We start from the raw sequence: 20,598 nt of genomic DNA on the forward strand, positions 1-20,598 counted from the left end.
ATAAATGGCAATCTATCATTTTTTATAGTACTCGAGTTAGGTGAACTCGAGTACCCTATTTTATAGCTCTACCGTGACACTGCTGAGCTGGAAATTGGGCGATTAAAAAAAAATAATGTGGTACTCGAACTTGGTAAACTCAAGTACCATGCAACACAATACTCGAGTATACTAGGCTCGAGTATCTTTTATAAATAAAATGCAGAAAATTTTATTTCTACAGTACTCGAGTTTACCAAACTCGAGTACCGTGTAATTTTTTTTTTAAGGATAATCAACAAATAAACATAAAGATAAAAATAAGTAACTTTTTTATGTTTTTATTTATTTAAATAGAAGCATTGTAAAATATAGAGATTTTAATTTCAAAATATGAATTTAATTTTTACATTGTTTAAAATTGTTCATTGTTTACATAAAATTATTTTCTGTTCAGCATTATTTAAGAAATTGTTCACTCTCTTTTTTGTATAAATTATTTTATGTTCACTATTTAAAAAATTGTTCACTATTTTCTCATAAAACACCTAGTGAAATTGTGTTTTCTAAATTTAAACGCAAAATCTGAATGCTTTTTCATGTTTGAATTTCACAATAATCGAATATATTTTTCTGCATTGATAAAATATGTTTCTACATTAATGAAATTTTCTCTCTGCACATCATATTTATTGTATATTCGAATCTCCTTACTGTATTCATAAAATCTGTTTTCTGCATAAACTATTTCTAGCATTGGCGCAGTTATTGCACTTAAATGGTTTTTGTGTAAGAAAAATGAATGATTCATATAAATCACCTAATGGTAAATGCCTCAAAAAATTCGAATTTGTAAAAATGTTCGAATTACTTGAATGTAGAAATTCGAGAAAAATCGATGGAAAATCAATAAACGTACCAAATTGTGAAGGTGTACATAAGATGTACAGATAGTCTAGACTTGTTGAGAAATTTGATTTCGTTGAAAGTACAAAATAATGAAAATTCAATGGAAAAGTATGTACATTAGATGTATAGATCATATGAATTTGTTTAAAAATTTGAATTCGTTGAATGTACAAAACTGTGAGAACTCAAGGAAAAATTGTGTACATTAGATGTACAGATAATACGAATTTTGTTGAAAAATTCAAAATCGTTGAGTCTGTAAAATCGTGAAAATTCAAATGAAAATTGAAGAACATACCAAATTAAGTAAACTTAATGGAAAATTAATTACATTAGATGTACAGATCATCGATTTTTTTTTTTTTTTGCATTGATAAAATCTGTTTCTACATTAATAAAATTTGCTCTCTGCACACCATGTTCACTATTTTCTCATAAAAATTGTTCACTATTTTTTGCATAAACTATTTCTAGCATTCTGCATAAAATTATTTTCTGTTCAGCATTATTTAAAAAATTGTTCACTCTTTTTTCTGCGTAAATTATTTACTGTTTACTATTTAAAAAATTGTTCACTGTTTTCTCGTAAAACATCTAGTGAAATTGTGTTTTCTAAATTTAAACGTCAAATCTGAATGCTTTTTCATGTTTAAATTTCACAATAATTGAATTTGTTTTTCTACATTGATAAAATCTGTTTCTATGTTAATAAAATTTGCTCTCTGCACATCATGTTTACTCTATATTCGAATATGCTTAATGCATTCATAAAATCTATTTTCTGCATTAATTAAAACTGTTCATTGTTTTCTGCATAAATTGTTTCTACGATTTTGCATAAAATTATTTTCTGTTCAGCATTATTAAAAAAATTGTTCACTCTCTTTTCTGCGTAAATTATTTTATGTTCACTATTTCAAAAATTGTTCGCTATTTTCTCATAAAACACCTAGTGAAATTGTGTTTTCGAAATTGAAAAGCCAAATCTGTATGTTTTTTCATGTTCAAATTTCACAATAATCGATTTTTTTTTTTTTTTTGCATTGATAAAATCTATTTTGATACACACTTTGTCAAAATTATCCAACAATGATAGATTGTGATTGGTTATTTATCACTTTCTAATAAACTCACTATTTTGTCTACTTCACCTACAGTCTACCATGTAGAAGTATAGAACAAGTGTGACAAAATGAGTAGAAATTAGAGATGATTTGAATACAATGATCTCTAATTTCTACTCATTTTGTCACACTTGTTCTATACTTCTACATGGTAGACTATAGGTGAAGTAGAAAAAATAGTGAGTTTATTAGAAAGTGATAAACAACCAATCACAATCTATCATTGTCGGATAATTTTGACAAAGTGTGTATCAAAATAGATTTTATCAATGCAAAAAAAACAAATTCGATTATTGTGAAATTCGAACATGAAAAAACATACAGATTTGGCTTTTCAATTTCGAAAACACAATTTCACTAGGTGTTTTATGAGAAAACAGCGAACAATTTTTGAAATAGCTAGTGAACAGAAAATAATTTACGCAAAAAAGAGAGTGAATAATTTTTTAAATAATGTTGAACATGAAATAATTTTATGCAAAATCGTAGAAATAGTTTATGCAAAAAACAGTGAACAATTTTTATGAGAAAACAATGAACAATTTTAATTAATGCAGAAAATAGATTTTATGAATGCAGTAAGCAGATTCGAATATAAAGTAAACATGATGTGCAGAGAGCAAATTTTATTAACATAGAAACAAATTTTATCAATTCAGAAAAAAAAAATTCAATTATTGTGAAATTTAAACAGGAAGAAGCATTCATATTTGGCGTTTAAATTTAGAAAACACGATTTCACTAGGTGTTTTACGAGAAAACAGTGAACAATTTTTTAAATAGTGAATAGAAAATAATTTATGCAGAAAAGAGAGTAAACAATTTTTTAAATAATGCTGAACAAAAAATAATTTTATGCAGAATGCTAGAAATAGTTTATATAAAAAACAGTGAACAATTTTTTTGAAAACACAGTGAACATAGTGTGCAAAGAGCAAATTTTATTTGTAGGATTAGGATTTGTGGCCCAAGCTTAAAAACAATAAATTTGTAGAGTGTGGGTGATAGAACTAGGTTAACAATGGAGCTAACAACGGTTGATCACAGCATATAAGTATAAACTAGCATAATAGTACACTTAAAAATCAAGCACATTCAAGTCCGAAGAGGCTTATGATAGATTGAATACAGGTTACAATTTTTCTCTTCCTCTTTTTTTCCTCCCCCTTTCATTAGGAACCCTTTTTCTTTATATATCTTCCTCCACTACCATCCCCATCGTCCACCTGTTCTTCATCTAGCCCCCTACTTGAGTGCATGTCATGTCATGTATCTCCCTTAGATTTTGTGAATGACGGTAGTTCCAGTTGTACTGTTCAAAGGTCTTCTCCACATAAATGCGGCCAGAAAAGTTGCTGCAGTGCATTTAATACGGTGGTGGAAGCTTTTCCTTTTAGATATTTCTCCGTTTCTCTTATCTCCAGGCGTGTCTAGAGTTTATCCAAATTGCTAAAGTCACTAGTAAACTCCTTTAAACCCCCCCCCAGATGTTTACATGACCCCAAAATCCTTTCACCCGAGGATGATTGTCTCTTCGGAACAACGATGCTCTCTTCGGACGGAGTTTATTTGTCCCCATGTGTCCTCCTTTTACGTGAAATATCCCTCAAAAATTTGAGCCTCCTCGGACATAGACTACTCTTCACCTTGGGCTTTAGGCCCACTACGTATGGCTGGGCTTTACCTCCCCCCCCTCCACATTATTAATGTAGAAACAGATTTTATCAATGCAAAAAAAAATGGATGATCTGTACATCTAATATAATTAATTTTCCATTAAGTTTACTCAATTTAGTATGTTCTTCAATTTTCATTTGAATTTTCACGATTTTACACACTCAACGATTTCGAATTTTTCAATAAAATTCATACTATCTGTACATCTAATGTACACAATTTTTCCTTGAGTTTTCACAGTTGTGTACATTTAATGAATTCAAATTTTTAAACAAATTCATACGATCTATACATCTAACGTACATACTTTTCCACTGAATTTTTATTATTTTGTACTTTCAACGAAATCAAATTTCTCAACAAGTCTAGACTATCTGTACATCTTATATACACCTTCATGATTTGGTACGTTCATTGATTTTCCATCTATTTTTCTCGAATTTCTACATTCAACTAATTTGAACATTTTTACAAATTCCAATTTTTCTAGGCATTTACCATTAGATGATTTATACGAATCATTCATTACACAAAAACCATTTAAGTGCAATAACTGCGCCAATGCTAGAAATAGTTTATGCAGAAAACAGTAAACAATTTTTTATGACAAAACAGTGAACAGTTTTAATTAATGCAAAAAACAGATTTTATGAATGCAGTAAGCAGATTCAAATATACAATAAATATGATGTGCAAAGAGAAAATTTCATTAATGTAGAAACATATTTTATCAATGCAGAAAAATATATTCAATTATTGTGAAATTCAAACATGAAAAAGCATTCAAATTTGGCGTTTAAATTTAGAAAACACAATTTCACTAGGTGTTTTATTAAAAATAAAGTGAACAAATTTTTAAATAGTGAACAGAAAATAATTTATACAAAAAAGAGAGTGAACAATTTCTTAAATAATGCTAAACAAAAAATAATTTCATGCAAAATCGTAGAAATAGTTTATACAGAAAACAGTGAACAATTTTTATGAGAAAACAATGAACAATTTTAATCAATGTAGAAATTAAATTCATATTTCGAAATTAAAATCTCTATATTTTACAATGCTTCTATTTAAATAAATTAAAACATAAAAAAGCTACTTATTTTTATCTTTATGTTTATTTGTCGTTTATCCTCAAAAAAAAAAAAAAAAATTTACACGGTATTCAAGTTTGGTAAACTCGAGTACTGTAGAAATAAAATTTTTTGCATTTTATTTATAAAAGGTACTCGAGCCTGGTATACTCGAGTATTGTATTGCATGGTACTCGAGCTTCCACATTATTTTTTTTAATCACTCAATTTCTAGCTCAGCAGTGCCACAGTGGAACTATAAAATAGGGTACTTGAGTTCACCAAACTCGAGTACTAGAAAAAGTGGTAGATTGCTATTTATTTCCGAAACAGTGATTTTTTGCTAAAAATTTCAAAAAAATGTGGTATTTGGCTATTTTGGCCGTGAATAAATAATATTCAACTGTTCTTGACAATGAATTAATATTTATTAATACATCTTTTTGCTCCTCCCGATTGGAACAACATTAAACTTTAGTCTCAAATATATTATATATAGTTTCTCAAAAAAAATATTTTTTTATAAATTGAACTCAGTCAAAGGAACATTTCTACATCATTATTATTATTATTTTTTCGAAAATAAAGATTGCAGAAAGGCTAACAGACAAGAACGGAAGAAAACTATAAAGAACAAAGAGAGTGGTTAACAATAAAAGCTTCTTAAATATGTAAATAACCAAGAACTTGCTAGTTCAATTGGATGACACTTTTTGGTGTTTTAAAGAAGACATTCAGGAATTAAATCCTAAATCCCCCAACTATATCAAATTAACAGAAACAAACTATAAGGTTAGTATATCACTATATTATATTTACAAATTTTATTATATAAAACTTACAAATTGATGTATAGTCAATTACAAAAATAAATAATTCAAACATTCATTATAACTATTTATATATTCTTGATAATTCTAAACACAATTAATATGATTCAGTACATGTCCACACAACGCATTCACAACCCAAATCTTCACACAAAACCAAATTTAAGGTATTATAGAATTATTACGGTGTAGGCATTTAGGGATTTTATGATAAAGAATTTTTGCTAAATGTTGTAACAAATGCACCATCGGAAGCTTTATCCACACTTGATTTGCTTCTTCTACCATTCTCCAATTCTACATCAAGCTTGAAACAACAAGCACATCAATAAATGTTAAGAAGGACATCACATGGTGTCAATTTTTGATATTTTTAAACATTAAGTAATATTCCCTTATTTTATATGGTTTTTATGGTCACATTCAAGTCCAATTAGAATACTATGCGCAATTTAGGAATGTTATACATGCTGGTTGAGTCTTCTATGCCATATAAATATGCAATAAAATAAGGACACAGTAAAATTTGATAATAATTTCACATTCAAAAATTAACATATCACCTCAAACATGAGTCTCATCTAATATGCAATTTGAAATTTCTTTTAATAGCCATGTGCAGTGATAGGCTAATTTGAAAATGTTGTGAATTTTTGTTTTATCCTAGAACTCATAAATATGCCTAAATGTAAAATGAAAATATATAATTCTTCTATTGATAATTTTTTTTTTTTTTAGGCTTCAAAAAACTTTTATGAAGTTAGGGGTTAAGTCTAAGTTATAATAAGATGTAGTTTGAATAACCTCATAAAAAAATTTAAAAAAAAAGCCTAATTAGAATAAAATCTAATTTTTTGACATTTTTCTATTTGTGTCAAATAGAAACACATAGTTAGGTCCTCAGTACCACATTGGTGCAATTTGAGTTCTTCCCCTCATGTGCAATATCTCATGTTAATGAATTTAAACCTTTTTTTTTTTGGGTTAATTACTAGTTGTTACTGATCAAAATTCTTCCCCCCTCCTCCCTGCTTTTCTTAGGCTAAATGGAAACAGAACCTGGTTGTAAAACTATTGTCATCAAGAAGTGAATGTTTGAATTCTTAGGATTCATGCTTTCCATTGTTTGAAAGGCAGAAAACCTTCAACAATAAATTAATAGCCAAAAATCCATTCCTGATTTTGAAGAAATAAAATAAAATAAACTAAAGTAACCTCTTTGCAAGAAAAGATGAGAACAAATAATGTCATATGTGGTGTGGAACACAAGGATTTTGATTCCCTTGTGATTATAATTAGGTAAGCAAAATTTGATCCTAATACCTTTTTTTCACTTTTGGGCCAATTTAATTCACACACACACAGAAATTGGTGTCGATAAGTCTATAACAGGCCCTAAAAAAAAGTCTAAAACATGCATAATGGCCTATCTAGACAATTATCTATGTAGTTTGGGTGTCGATGGTGTCAATTACTTCAGGCCTACCCTGACTAAATTTTGGGTATAGTTTACTTTCCAGTCACAGGCCGACCTACAACAACTACAAGGCCAATAATGAGAGATGGACCTCTCTATCAACGGTGGCCCTAGTCCCAACTCCTAGGGTCCTTTGAGCCTTTGACCATCCATCAATGATATTGGATTCCATGCATGTCTCACTGACAAAAGAATAAAAATTTAGGCGTATAGTTGTTAATTTTCTCAATTAAATTCAACAATGTAACAATGTGATTGCATTGATCAATGAATCACATAGTTAAATTCTCTATTGTTTCTCCAAAAAAAAAATTCTCTGTTGATTTTAAAAAAGATAACACTATAGTGATCAACACAGCCTTGCTTGAATTTAAGTTTGGCCCCAAAAACAAAATGACACATTTGTTGAAAGCTGTAAGCATATGATCTGGGTTTTTTTTTTTTTTTTTTTTTAACAGGTTACTTTTCCTATTCATTGAGCCATATCTTATTTCTTTGGAATGCCTTGTTAAGCTGACAAAAGCACAAAATTTATGCTAGAGCAAATTTCATGCTTGTAGATCTATATAATGCTTCTCCAGTTAGACTAGGGACTGCTTAAAACTGTTTTCCTGCATTAAACAAACCCCTAACCTTAGCTTATAAATAGAAGATTTACATAAAGCTCAAAAACAGCAAGAAAAATGAAAATAAATAATTTTTTTTTTAAAAGAAATATAAACAATAAATTTGCTTATAATCAAGATCCAATAGAATTAGTATCAAGTCAAAGGAGGTCAAAAGAAAGAATGTGCATCCAAATCTGTTTTATTGCTGTGGTCCTAGCACTACAATTATCACCTCCATAAAATAAATGCTTCTGCAGATAGGACATGATCGGCCTCAGATATGATCGGGACACTTGAAACTGTGAATTGTCAATGAATGAGTGAGTGAGAAGGGTATCGTTTTTGTGCTTTTTATTTGTTAATTTTAAAAATAAAGTCTTAGTTTACCCAAAATTTTTACACATTTTTCAAGCATGATTTCTTGTGATTTAGCCATAGATTCAAGTTGAAATGATTTTGTTTTAATTACAACAAATTATAGCAACAATTGTGAAAGAAAAATATTGTATCCTTTTTTTTTGGGCTGCCTTTGGTCAGTAAAAAACACAGCATGGCACATCACAGTACGCTTCGATGGCGAAACCAAAGTAACACATTTATTTACAACAAGAAGCATCTTTAATTAAACAGGCCCCCAAAGATACCATTCCCTCTTGATGTAAAATTCCCGCTATGTGCTAAAATGCAAGTGATGCTACAACCACTTACGTGAGGTGAAATTATTGGGTACAACCAGACTTCTAAAGCATTAAATGCAACTAATAGTAGAGGATAATGAAATTATTGGATACTCTAACCAACTTTCACTTGATTACTGTTTTTTCAATTTTATTCACATTGAACTTAACATCAGAAGAAATTTAACAATTTTTGAGTGCTTTACAAGGTTAAAGCATCACTGCATAAGAGTGGTTAGGAGAGAAGTTAGAACTTAGAAGACTATTTGATGGAAAATTTATTTTTAATTTGACAAATATTAATAAAAACTGTAGAATGTTATTTAAAATTTTGAATAAGATTATGAGATTGATTGCTCAACTTTTAACTTTAAAACATCTTTGCAAACAAGTGATATTTTATGGTGTTAAAGCAAATCAGGAAGAAGAAAAATACCAATTATGAAATATTTGAAGCAGAACATAATAACATAATAACAACAAAGCATGTACTATAGTAAAAAAGGGGCTATCTATTTTTGAACCCCAACATTTGCATGAATGTGAAAGTCCTAGACCACTTAAAAAATGCCCTTTGAACAAAAATGAAAAAAAAAAAAAAAAAAAAAAAAAAAACCTTCCATATCTGTCCATCATATTTTCATATTTTCCTGAACAAAACCCATGTACAAGCAGCTAAGGAGATATCTACTTTTAGTTTTAGCCATCCAAAACTTCCTATTCTAAAAATATATTCTTACTTCCAACTGTTCCTAATCATCACCTCAATCTGCTCTTTGTACAGTGGTCTTGAATAAGAGGATGTACAGCTTTTGATCCATTGCGAAATACATGAACCCACCTACTGAATGTGTAACAAAAGACCCAAAACTTGTCCCCACAATACAGTGCCATGCTGGCCCATACACCCCATCAAATTCCTGCAAAATCACAACCACCCCACAAAAATCTTTAACCACATCAATCAACTCACATAACATCAACAAAAAAAACCTCAAGTAGATAATAGATTCATGATCAAAATATGAACTAATTACATTGCAATTAACAACAATTGATTACCTTTTTGAGAGTCAAAGCAAGGGTCTTGGAAGTGAACTTTTCCATACTATCATAAGCCTTTCTAGCACAATCCACGGCATGGATCTGCATAAATGGTGGCATATCAGCTGAAACCACTTTCACACCATTGCTTGCAAGGACATCTGCTAAGTCAACCTGTGAGTCACAGAAAGACCTCCTTCGGCCACCTCTCACAGCTAATGAAACTGAAACTCTCTTACTTTCACGACAATCTTGAAGATCCTTCATTTCTACATCCTTCAATTTCTCTGACAATCTCTTAACATCAAGCTCTTCACGGGTTTCTTTCTTTTTTTCATTCACTTTCACCCCATGAAACTTTTTATTATCCAACTCTTTCTTGAGTTTCTCTTTAGAAGCCTCCTTTCTTGCTTTGGTGCTGTCTTTTTCAAGCTTTGGAGCAATAGTTGTTCTGGTGAGGTGGTTTGATTTGGTTAAGGAAAACATGGAGGAATCAACAGAAACAGTCAAGGCTTTGGCTTGTAAATGGGTGTCCATAACACATGGTGTTGGATGTGGATTCGTGGGGTTTTGGGGTTTCTGTGCTTTTCTGTGATGTGGGTTTAATCTAGAGAAGTTGTGGGACATGAAAGAGGAGGGTTTAGAGGGTAAAGGGGGATCTGGGTTTGGTCTTATGTGGTGGTGAGAAGTGGTAGTGGTGGTGGGTTTGGGGTGCTTTTTGATGAGAGTGGGATCCATGGATGGTTTGAGTTTGGGTTCTTCTTCTGGTTTTGCTAAGATGCGCCTTTGGGTTGTGTGGTGAGCCATGGTGGTGGGGAATAGGAAAAATTAGGAATTGGTTCAAGGGAAAATGGAGGGGAATATAAGGTGGTGGTTGGGTATTGGGACTTGGGAGGGAGACGAGAAAGTATATGAGTTTGGGGTACATGGAAAATGGTCAGTGGTGGGGTTCACTGTGATAGGGACTTGTGTGGTGACGAGTGTGAGATCTAGTGCTGTTTTGTTCTAACATGCGCCGGGGGCGGAGGACATGGAAGGTTTGTTCTTGGGTTTGACTGTTGACTTGATTAGTTTTAGGTATTGAATATAAAAATATCCATGTATTTGTTAAAGATGCATTAATGTCAGCATCATGCATACTATTACCTTCAAGAAAGAAAATTAGTCTTCATTTTACTTGACTTGAAAGTGAAAGGATCCTATAATAAAAACTTTCTTTACAAAGCTTCTGTGATTGCTTGCATTACTCAATCACTTCCCTATAAGTGGTCCATAAATTTCATCTCACATGTATGATTTTTATGTAAAAGAATCCAAAAAATACATAAATTCTTAAACAAGAGCACTTCTTAAGTATTCTTAAAAGAAGGGAACATCATTTCGCTATATTATAAAAATACTTAAAAATTTTCTCTTAGAACAAAATTGTTACTTGTTGGATTGTGGAAGTGTAAAACTTTACTTGCCTAAAAAAGGTGATTTAACATATCTGATTACAATTTCTCTGCTCGCTGAGCAGAAGTTACTACAAGTTTGGTGATACTGTTGCGGCGGTTATGTATTATTGAACTTTTTAAATTGTAATGTAAATCATGCATCAAATCATGAAAAATAAGAATTAGGAGAGAGAAATGCCATAATGGCATCTACTTTTTGATGGAAGCTGACTAGGATTACCCAGAATTTGTAATAGATTTCGTCGTGATGGGCAATAAAAATAGGGCAAATGACCATAACCAACAACAGTGTATTCTACAGAAGCAGTGAAGCACATGGCTCTCATGATTTCCTTTCTTATTATATCTTATTGCTACGTGTCTTTTAATTTCACTCAGATTATTGCAGGCCATTCCTGCTAGTTGATTATTTTTGGAAACATGTATTAAGAGGCACACAAAAATGTTAACAAAAAGACGTACATCACGAGAAACAAAAACAGTTTTGAATTTTCTAAACAAGAACATGTTGTGTCACCTCCCTGACCTCTACATCCAGACAAGCGGATTGGAGACGATTTCATCATACTGGTTTAGACTTTAGACTTGTGAATCTTTCTTTCTTTTTTTTTCTTTTTTTGAGAAACATGCCAGTAAGGCTTTATTGATGAATAATAATAAAGAAACATGTCGAAGAATAACGGATAAAACATTAGGTGGAATATTTTCTAACGAAACTTGGTAATCAACTAAGGACTCGGCTGGCTAATGCACGTGCAACGACATTACCGCTGTGTTTTACATGGTTTAGAGTTAATCTTTATCCTTTGGGATGTTAACCCAAAATTACATCCAAATATACCACTTTTAGTGAATAAAAGAAGAAAAAAGAAAACAAATTCAGCGGAAAAGATATTTCAAAAATCTTTATTTGCTCTTTTTGGGCATGAATTCCAGTAAAATCTATACATTGGTCAGACGTATAACTCTGAATTCCTATGCATTTGGGCTAGAGTTTGGCTTTTAGGTAAGAAAATGAAAATCATCATGTATAGGTCCCACGAGTACAGTAAGTTCCGAAAATGTATGTCTCCTCGCCCACCCCCACGGACTTTCCAGGCTCAAGTCCAACAAAAGGAGGTTTTTATCATTCTTTTAAATATTTTTTTGAGAAACAGCAAAGTCTATTCCACGTATTTGAATTTGATAAACATGATGTTTGGTTAGAGTGCTCAAATGGTTGTCAAAAGATTCTTCCATTGAAGAGTCTCTAGACTATATAAGGAATTCAATTCGATCTCATGCAACGATGTCTCAACAACACCATCACAAAGCACATCTATATCTTTCTCTACACAGATTGAACATTAAAGATAGATATATAGATCTCACTTGTAAGTCGTAACTTAGATAACTAGAGTACTATTTTCCAAAGGTAGACAACAGTATAAAATGAGAAGACCATTATAAAAACAAAACAAAACATCAGTCTAGTTTTTCAATTCTTGAACATTTTTCTTTTGTACAGCTCAAGCCTGCGAGAAATTTTTTTTAGTTTACAACGTCAATACACAGAGCGCTGATTCAGAATGAATGATACAACACAAGTTTCTGATTCTCATTGACCATAAATGCTGAAAGGTAAAACCTGGATTTATATTTTCCTGAACAGAAACTATAATGGCTCTGAGAAATTGAAACAGAGAGGTGCTCGACATTTCAGAACTCAGCATGGTAGCATTGCCCAATCAGAAGATGACGTACCTTGACAGGAACCAAAAAAAAAAAAAAAAGATTTGAGACTGATGTTATGTGAAGGATGTTGACGTCTGACCTTCTAACTCCATGGACTTGGTAGCCGAGCATCTCTAAAAGCAGATGTACCACCAGATGCTGCAGGGGAAGGAGAGGATGCAATGTAATTTGTTCCTGATACAGATAATGTGGGCAGGTTTCCAGAATTCCCTGGATGCCCGGTGGGAGCAAAGCGTGATGGACTGCCGATTGCCACTAAACTCGTACGTGAGGGGTGTGAAACCTTCACATAAACATAAAATACTTGCATTAACATGTTGTGCTTCATAATAATAAACCAAAGGGCTCCTAGTAAACTCCTTCTAGTCATCTAATGTGTCAACCATCATATTGAAATGAGTAATGGCTACTTTTTCTTTAGTCAGGAAAGAGTCTAAAATTTTTAAATGAATGGGCAAAATGATTATCCACATGGAAGGAGAAAAAAAAGGGTGAGGGTATGCACTTGGCACAACCATAGTGTGTAAAACACAACTTTCATTATATAAAATATAATATGATTTTTATCTAAGGTGCCTTGGTTAATAGTTCAGCCTGTTTTTAAATCTATTACAAACACACATGTACATGTACTACACCACATAGGGCACGTTTAACAGTAGACTGTAGTATAGTGGTACTGGTAGAGTGCATGCAACAAAACCTTCACGTCTAGTTTCAAATAATCCTCTCAATAAATATGTTACTATTTAGAGTCAATAACTTATTTTCATTATATACTATGAATCTTTCAATTAGAGGCTATTATATATATTATGTTTGAATAGTGAGTGCTATACTTCAATCAGGTAAGTGCTTGTGCTTTCTGCCTAAGCTCTAAAAGGCCTGTGTGCTTAAGTGTGCTTGACAGCTTTACTAATACTGCTTCACCCTCCTCTCTGTTCTTACTATCAGAAGAATTGCCACTTGAGTTATGGCTCATTTTCTCTTTTCAATAAATATACTGCTTCACCCTCCTCTTTGTTCTTACAATTGGAAGAAGTGTTGCTTGAGCCATGGTTCATTTTTTCCTTGCAACAAATAACTTCCTATACTGTTATTGCCTCCATTGTTTAAGTCAGACCAGCCAGAACTTGATCCACAGCTTGTACCTTACAATGGGCTATAACCTGGGCCTTTCAGATGGCAGTAAAAAATTTAAAAGGCTGTGGTGACTGGTGAGCATAAAAATGAGTGGTTAATTTCAGAGATGAGCTTATTTAGCATGAGACCAACTCAGGCTGCCCCAATTGACAGTCCTACTCCTACCTTAAATCTTTAAATAAAAAATGTGCATACTCAAGTTGTAAGTTCTCAACAAAAACTCAATGACAAGACAATCACGACAATCAGAGGTAAATAAAATGTGAAAGAAATCAGAGGAAATTAATACTTAAGTTATAAGTTCTCAACAAAACCCAATGACAAAACAATCATGATAATCAGAAATCAACAAAATGCAAAAGAAATCTGAGGAAATTAAAGCTGGAGTAAACAGCATGCTTAGATACTTCGCTACATGATACAAGTCATGGTAATTTGTAAACATTACCATGTGTTGATTATAGACAGGCCTTCGAAGAGGAGACTCTGAAGATGGTGACATACTGCTAGTCCGAAGCACATGGCGAGGATTAATGCTATGATTTAAAGGGTCGTCAGCTTCTGTCCCTTCCATATCTCCACCAAGATTTGCCTCTGAGCCCATCCTCGGAGCAATATGCCTAGTCAATGACCCCATGTCATTTGCACCATCCCCTTGAAGTGGAGCAGAAGGACGAATCGCCATTCCTTGCATAAAGATACTATTTCGCCTCTTTAGTTCTTCCTCTGCATTCAAGATCTGCCAACCACCGCCAATTGATTATATATACCTATCAAAATCATTGTCAGAGCAAAAAAGGGAAAGAAAGGAAGAGAAGAGCAGTAGAACATAGTTCCAACATAACACAAAGCGATGAGTTATGCGCTTATGCATGTAACATCTTAACAGAGACCCAAACAAGAGGACTATAAAACCAAAGCTTACCTGCTTTAGCACTAGTACTAGATTATGTTTCTTAGCATTCAAACTTTCTAACTTATCTTCGACCTCCCTTTTCCTTTTCTGTTTTTTGTTTAACACATCCTCTTTGTCGCTTACCTACCAAAAAACACAGTTAAAATACAGTAAACAAACATTGTAAAGAACAGAGACCGATAACTTAAAACTCACACTTTCAGAATCAAAACCCATGTTTAGCTAGCACTTTTTTTTCGGCTAGGTAAATTCGGGTAGCAGGGCTGGTGGGGTTCGAACCCTAGTGCTGAAACCACTCGGGCTTCCCTCGAACCCCCAATGTTTAGCTAGTGATTCACTATTTCTATAACATGTCTAAGATTCTCAAATAAACTAAGCTTCTTAAGGAAACAATATCGAATGGAAAATTTGTCATTTTCTCTTCATCTTTCTGTACCAATTCATACATACAAAACAATGTCAATCACTCAATTGTTGAGTGTCGAAATCTAGATAAATGGTTATTCTTTTATTGCAATTTGTAAATGAATTAGTGACTGGGAAGGTATGGCTATATCTATCATCTGCAAAAACGCAATCTTCACAGACAATTCAAGTTCAATCATAAAAGCCCTTAGTAAAAAAAAAAAAGAAAAAAAACAGTGATTACCTCAGAATTAGGGTTTGCGATTGCCAAATCAGCCGGTTTTGTTTCGGCCGGCGAAGCTTGTCCATCGACATCGGCACCAACCGCACCGGAATCGTTTTTCTCAGGGTTCAAATCCGGCGCATCAACAACAACAACAACAACCGGTTTCACCGAGCAATCACCGCCGTCACCGGTTCCTCTCTGATCGTTTTCCTCATTCTTCGGCGGGGCTTCTTCGCAATCACCGGCCTTTTCTTCTTCCAACTTAGGCTCAACCAAAACCGGGTTCTCTTTCGGAGCTTCGGCTTGCTGGTTCGGGTCGGGGTTCGGGTCCGGGTCAGGGGTGGTGGAGCGGAGGCGAGATAGGGCTTTGGAGCGACGGTGAAGGAGAGACTTGAAGTCTTTGAGGGTGAGTTTAGGGGTTGGCATGAGCCATCGGCGAGGCACGTCGGGAACTCTGTGAAGGTTCCCTCTGTATAGCGATATCGCCACCATTTTTTTTTTTCCCGATTTTTCTCTCTCTCTTTCTGATCCGAATCTGATTGACCCGTGGATACTCTGTTTCTATTTTCTGGTTTGCTTTCTGCTTTATTTTCTGAACAATGTAATAGACTAATAGTATAATGAATGGTTTGCTACAGGTCGTTTATTGGGAATAAGATCAATAACTACGTCACGTCTTTTTTTTCTTTTTTTTTGTTAAAAACAGTAATTCTTATTAAAACATACAACCAAAAAAGTAATATACAGAGTTTTTAAACAAGCTTAAATACATAGTACACTAACCTTTGTAGTAGTTGTTTAGGATTAACTACATCATGTCTTTGAGTGGGTTAGATTGGTATTTTTCTTTATCTTTCTTTGGCCATATTATATGTGACCAAAATAGAAACATTACCAAAATAGAAACATTAAAACGAATTAGTTATATGACTTAGAGACTCGAGTTTCATGGAGAAAAACCTGAGATTATAATTTTTTTTTAAGCTTCTAATGAGTTCCATGAAAAAAAATCTGAGATAATATTATTTTAAAAGTTTCCAATGAAAATTATAGCTCAAGTTTCAGAGCCTCAAGTTCTTCACATTGGAACTCAAAAAACTTGAGTTCCAAATAAGGCCATATAATTAATTAATATGTTTCGAGTTCCTCAAAAAAAAAAAAAAAAAAAAAAAAACCTAATACGTTTTATTTTCGGTTGCATAATGAATATCTTTTTTTTTTTTTTTTGGAGAAACGGTTGCATAATGAATATGTTTGCAAGGATAGCATAACTGGCAAAAAAGACCTAGATTAGATTTGCTACGAGTTGTTTAATAAAGATAAAAATAAATAAATAAATAAATTAGGCTGAGCTTATAAATAGGGCAAAATTTGCAAAATAATAGTAATTATTTGAATTAAATTAGCACAGTTTGAAACCATTTGGGATTTTACATGTTCAACGCTTAAAACTCATCCAAATCAATTGAAATCAAAATACAATTTTAAAAGAAAAAGAGAGTCTAAATATTACCAATTTAAGTAATTGTTATTACATAAAACATATTTTTACAAATATTTCCTCTCAAACATAAGAATAAAATACTAATACCAAATACAACCAAGACTTTTTTTTTTTTTTTGTTTTAAATACTCGCTTTGCTCTCTCTCAGTACAAACGACACTTAAAACCATTTGAAACTACCTTATTCCATGCTTCTCTTTAATAGCTTATCTTGATTGTTACAATGACTGCATCATGGCAAATATTTGCACTAGGGAGTGTCTAAGTGATAGATAAATAGCAACTTGGGATGGGGAAGGAAGGAGCGGAGCAGCGGAATTTTAAAACGATTTTAAGTAACATTTATGCCAAATTGGATATTTTTGAAAAGTTTTGGTAGTACCTAACATTAACCCCACCCTATAGGATAGGTTTTGCATTTTAACAACAAGTATCAAGTATAAGAGCATTAGCCCTAGAGATATAAGATAGTACATCTTCTGCAGAAACTTCAAATTAATAAATAGGAAATCTCTAGTCCAATGTAAACTTTCTTATGGAGTGCGAACTTTGAAACAATATAATTTTAATATTATGTCAGTAGAGGATGGTCTGCAGGAAAAAAAATAGTGATGCATCTAAGTACATGATAAATAGTCTAAGAACAAACTATTAGAAGTAGAAAACCATAATTTTAACACAATGATAAACTGTTAGCCCTCAACCCATAAATGCTGAAAAGGTTAGAAAACTATTTAAAAAAATGGAAACCAATAAATCCTTATTCAGTAATTCTTAACCTACTACATATTTGAACACCATAATGCCATAAAACTTGGGGAAGACTCAGACTCAGTAGTAGAATGGTTCCAGGTTAGGGAAGTTTAACAACATTTCATATTCTTGATATAGCATGGCTTCCACAAAAGCAAAGTCAGAGGACGATGAAGCTTCAAAGTCATTGCTTATGACTGCACATTCTATTGCTCTAGCTTTGGTATTACTTGCTCGAATGGCAGCTTCATCGTCAGTGTCAATAATTTGCAGTATCCCTTTTTGTTTTTGGCTTGCAAATTCTTTTGATGAATACTCGGCAGTGGTTTCTTGTTCTTGAGGATCAGCTGGTAGAAATGCATCATCAAGAAGAAAGTCGTGCCAGCTGAAGTCTAGGGATGACTTTTCTTGCGCCGCTGTAGTAGAACAAGTAGGAGAATATGACACTGAAGATGATGACAACGAGGCCTCAGCAAAGGCTGGTGGTGGGATGGTCTCATTGTTAGAGCAATTTGAGGCCTCCGTGACAAGTTTTATAGATTGGAGCTCAGCGAGAAGATCCGATGGGTAGTTGTCGGTATGATTGTTATTGAAAAGGGTATCTTGGATTGGTTCTTTTTTTGCAGTCATCAATTGGCTATTGAAGTTTTGGAATCCCTGTGGTGCAGCTGGATATGGTTCTGATTTTAACATAATTCCACTCTTCAAATCTTTATTAAGAGGTCCAACTCTGGTGCCAGGTTTTCGGAAGCCACCAATGTTTCCATAATCAGCAAGTATTTGAGAGAAGGGCTTATGAGTAACAGGATCGATTCCCATTTCAGAAAGCTTCTTTCTCAACTTGGTGTTCCAGTAGTTCTTAACGTCATTGTCTGTCCTCCCAGGAAGTTGTTGTGCTATTATGGACCACCTGGACCACAGAAACCATGAGACTATGAGAGAGAGACATTACTCTAGCACTAGTAAAAGAAAACAGTCTACAGTTGGTAGTTATGTTTGTTATCATCTTCTGAGAAATGACACAACTTTCTCCATAAAAAATACAGAATAGTAATACATAGCCAGATTTTGGATATTCTTTCCCTTTTTTGTTTTGGGGGGGAGGGGGTGGGGTTGCTGAAGATTTTGGAATTGCTTCGAAAATTTTGATTGTTTTCTTCAGAGAGGAGAGAAACCAGAACTGCTAAGCAACCTGAGTCAGACTATTTTGTAAGAAGTTGTTTCTCTAAAATCCAGAAGTGCGCTAAAGTACCAAGATTTTGGTAAGTTAGATATACTAGGAACAAGGATGAGAAAAACTCAAAAAAAGGTGTTTAGAGACTGGTGGAGACAGCATAAATGCAAGAGTGAGAAAGTGGTTTTAGAATATGAAAATTATTTTTGGATGATTGTAAACTCTGATGCTAATATGAAAAATAAGCTTACATACATGGTAAGTGTTGGATAACAAATATGAAGTGTAGGAAGTGCAAGGGAATGCATGTGATGAACTCTGCTTTGAGACAGAATATTGTTTCCAGAGTAATTAGAATTAAATAATTTCTGGGAAGAAAATCAACTTAAAAGAAACAGGAAGCTTAAAAAACAAGATCCAAAAAGAGTTTTATTCCCTTTTAACAAGTAATTTAGAATTAAACCAAGTGAAGAGAGAGAGAGAGAGAGAGAGACAGAGAGGAACTACTATAGAAGTTTATAAGTAGCCCACCTGCTACCTATAGCTGCATGAAGCCTAACAATCATCTCCTCTTCTTGAGGTGTGAAGCCATCATGCTTAAGATCAGGCCTCAGATAGTTAGTCCACCTTAGCCTGCAGCTCTTCCCACATCTCTTAAGTCCTGCAGAACAGCCTCACATACAGTATCAAAATTATCAGTTAAACTAAAATCTGGTTATAACTAGTCCATATTATAAGTCTGATCCAACCCATATAAACTAACCTGCTTTCTTGGGGACAGCTGTCCAGTTGCCTGTGCCATGCTTGGAGACATATGCAAGTATCTTTGCATCTTCCTCTTCAGTCCATAGACCCCTTTTAAGGTTCAGCCTGTCGCAGCAAGGCGGTCTTACCATCTTATCTGCTAATCCAAAAATCACAAAAATGAAAAAAGAAAGTAGGAAACAAAAAGGAAAAAAAAAAAAAAAGAGAGTTGATGATGAGAGAGCTAGATAATGGTGATGCAACTTCAAATAACTTGTTTTGCAAATGCTCTTTGAGAGGAAAGAGAGGATGGAGTAGAGGGGTTTAAAGGTATAACTAGTGTGAAGGCAAGAAAAGCATGTTGACTTGCTCCCATTTAACTAAATTTGCATGATGTATGCCATCTTAATTCCAACGGTTTGAGATGAAAATAAAGATTACTCTCTCTCTAATACCACCATATTCACATGCTTGGCTTCAAGAGCATTTGAGTCAGGTTCGAATCGGGTGAATTATTTGGTTAAACTTAGATTAAATCTAACTAAATTAGTTAGTTCATTGTGTAAAGGAAATGACTATATCTGTTTCAGTTTCTAATAATCACGAGTTTGACGAGAGAAACTATTATAAACAAACGATTCAACTAATTGAAGAAATGATATTGAACAACCTATGAGTGTCTAGCAACTTGGAACTACCATGCATGCCTCATATATATGTGGCATTAGAAAGTGTTCGGAACCTATGATAATATATGCTTCATTATTTTCACTACTGATGCATCAATAATCTACAATGTGAAAATAATGGGGTAAAAAAAGCACAGAAATTAGGAAAAAGAATATTAGAAAATTATGTTCAGTTAAAAAGTGAATCTTCAAGTTGGTAACTAGGTCTGAGGACAAGGACTTTTTTATAAAAGGTAATCAACATGTCCAGGTGGAATACCACATATGCTTGGAGAAATGGGGGCTTTCACACAGCATGAGTGTTTAATTATGGATGTCCAGGTAGAAAAATGTTACCTTTTAACCTTGCAGCAATGGGATTTCATCTTTGAGGTATGATTCTGAAAATTTGTTAAAGATCAATGGGGCCATGTGGTCATCTCTAAGGGTATGAAGTATGAAGGGTGAAAATGGCT

General features: G+C 33.1%; 3 protein-coding genes across 3 annotated transcripts; all 3 read right to left on the bottom strand.

Annotated features, from left to right (window-relative positions):
• Nucleotides 1–8,843: 8,843 nt before the first annotated feature.
• On the bottom strand, nucleotides 8,844–10,468 carry LOC112028680 (uncharacterized). The gene is made up of 2 exons (XM_024061365.2): nucleotides 9,417–10,468; nucleotides 8,844–9,274 (listed from the first exon to the last, which is right to left on the bottom strand). Exons 1-2 carry the CDS (start codon nucleotides 10,203–10,205, stop codon nucleotides 9,119–9,121), a joined length of 945 nt encoding a protein of 314 aa, XP_023917133.2. The 5' UTR covers nucleotides 10,206–10,468; the 3' UTR covers nucleotides 8,844–9,118.
• Nucleotides 10,469–12,270: 1,802 nt separating this feature from the next.
• Nucleotides 12,271–15,888, bottom strand: LOC112028672 (uncharacterized). Its single transcript, XM_024061358.2, has 4 exons — nucleotides 15,298–15,888; nucleotides 14,658–14,771; nucleotides 14,181–14,471; nucleotides 12,271–12,872 (listed from the first exon to the last, which is right to left on the bottom strand). The coding sequence occupies exons 1-4, from the start codon at nucleotides 15,769–15,771 to the stop codon at nucleotides 12,672–12,674; spliced, it is 1,080 nt and encodes a 359-aa protein (XP_023917126.2). The 5' UTR covers nucleotides 15,772–15,888; the 3' UTR covers nucleotides 12,271–12,671.
• Nucleotides 15,889–17,403: 1,515 nt separating this feature from the next.
• On the bottom strand, nucleotides 17,404–19,624 carry LOC112028685 (transcription factor MYB35). Its single transcript, XM_024061369.2, has 3 exons — nucleotides 19,474–19,624; nucleotides 19,242–19,371; nucleotides 17,404–18,446 (listed from the first exon to the last, which is right to left on the bottom strand). Exons 1-3 carry the CDS (start codon nucleotides 19,604–19,606, stop codon nucleotides 17,615–17,617), a joined length of 1,095 nt encoding a protein of 364 aa, XP_023917137.2. The 5' UTR covers nucleotides 19,607–19,624; the 3' UTR covers nucleotides 17,404–17,614.
• Nucleotides 19,625–20,598: the final 974 nt, after the last annotated feature.

The sequence above is a fragment of the Quercus suber genome, unplaced genomic scaffold, assembly GCF_002906115.3.
Source record: "Quercus suber isolate HL8 unplaced genomic scaffold, Cork oak 2.0 scaffold_17, whole genome shotgun sequence".
Classification (NCBI taxonomy): domain Eukaryota; kingdom Viridiplantae; phylum Streptophyta; class Magnoliopsida; order Fagales; family Fagaceae; genus Quercus; species Quercus suber.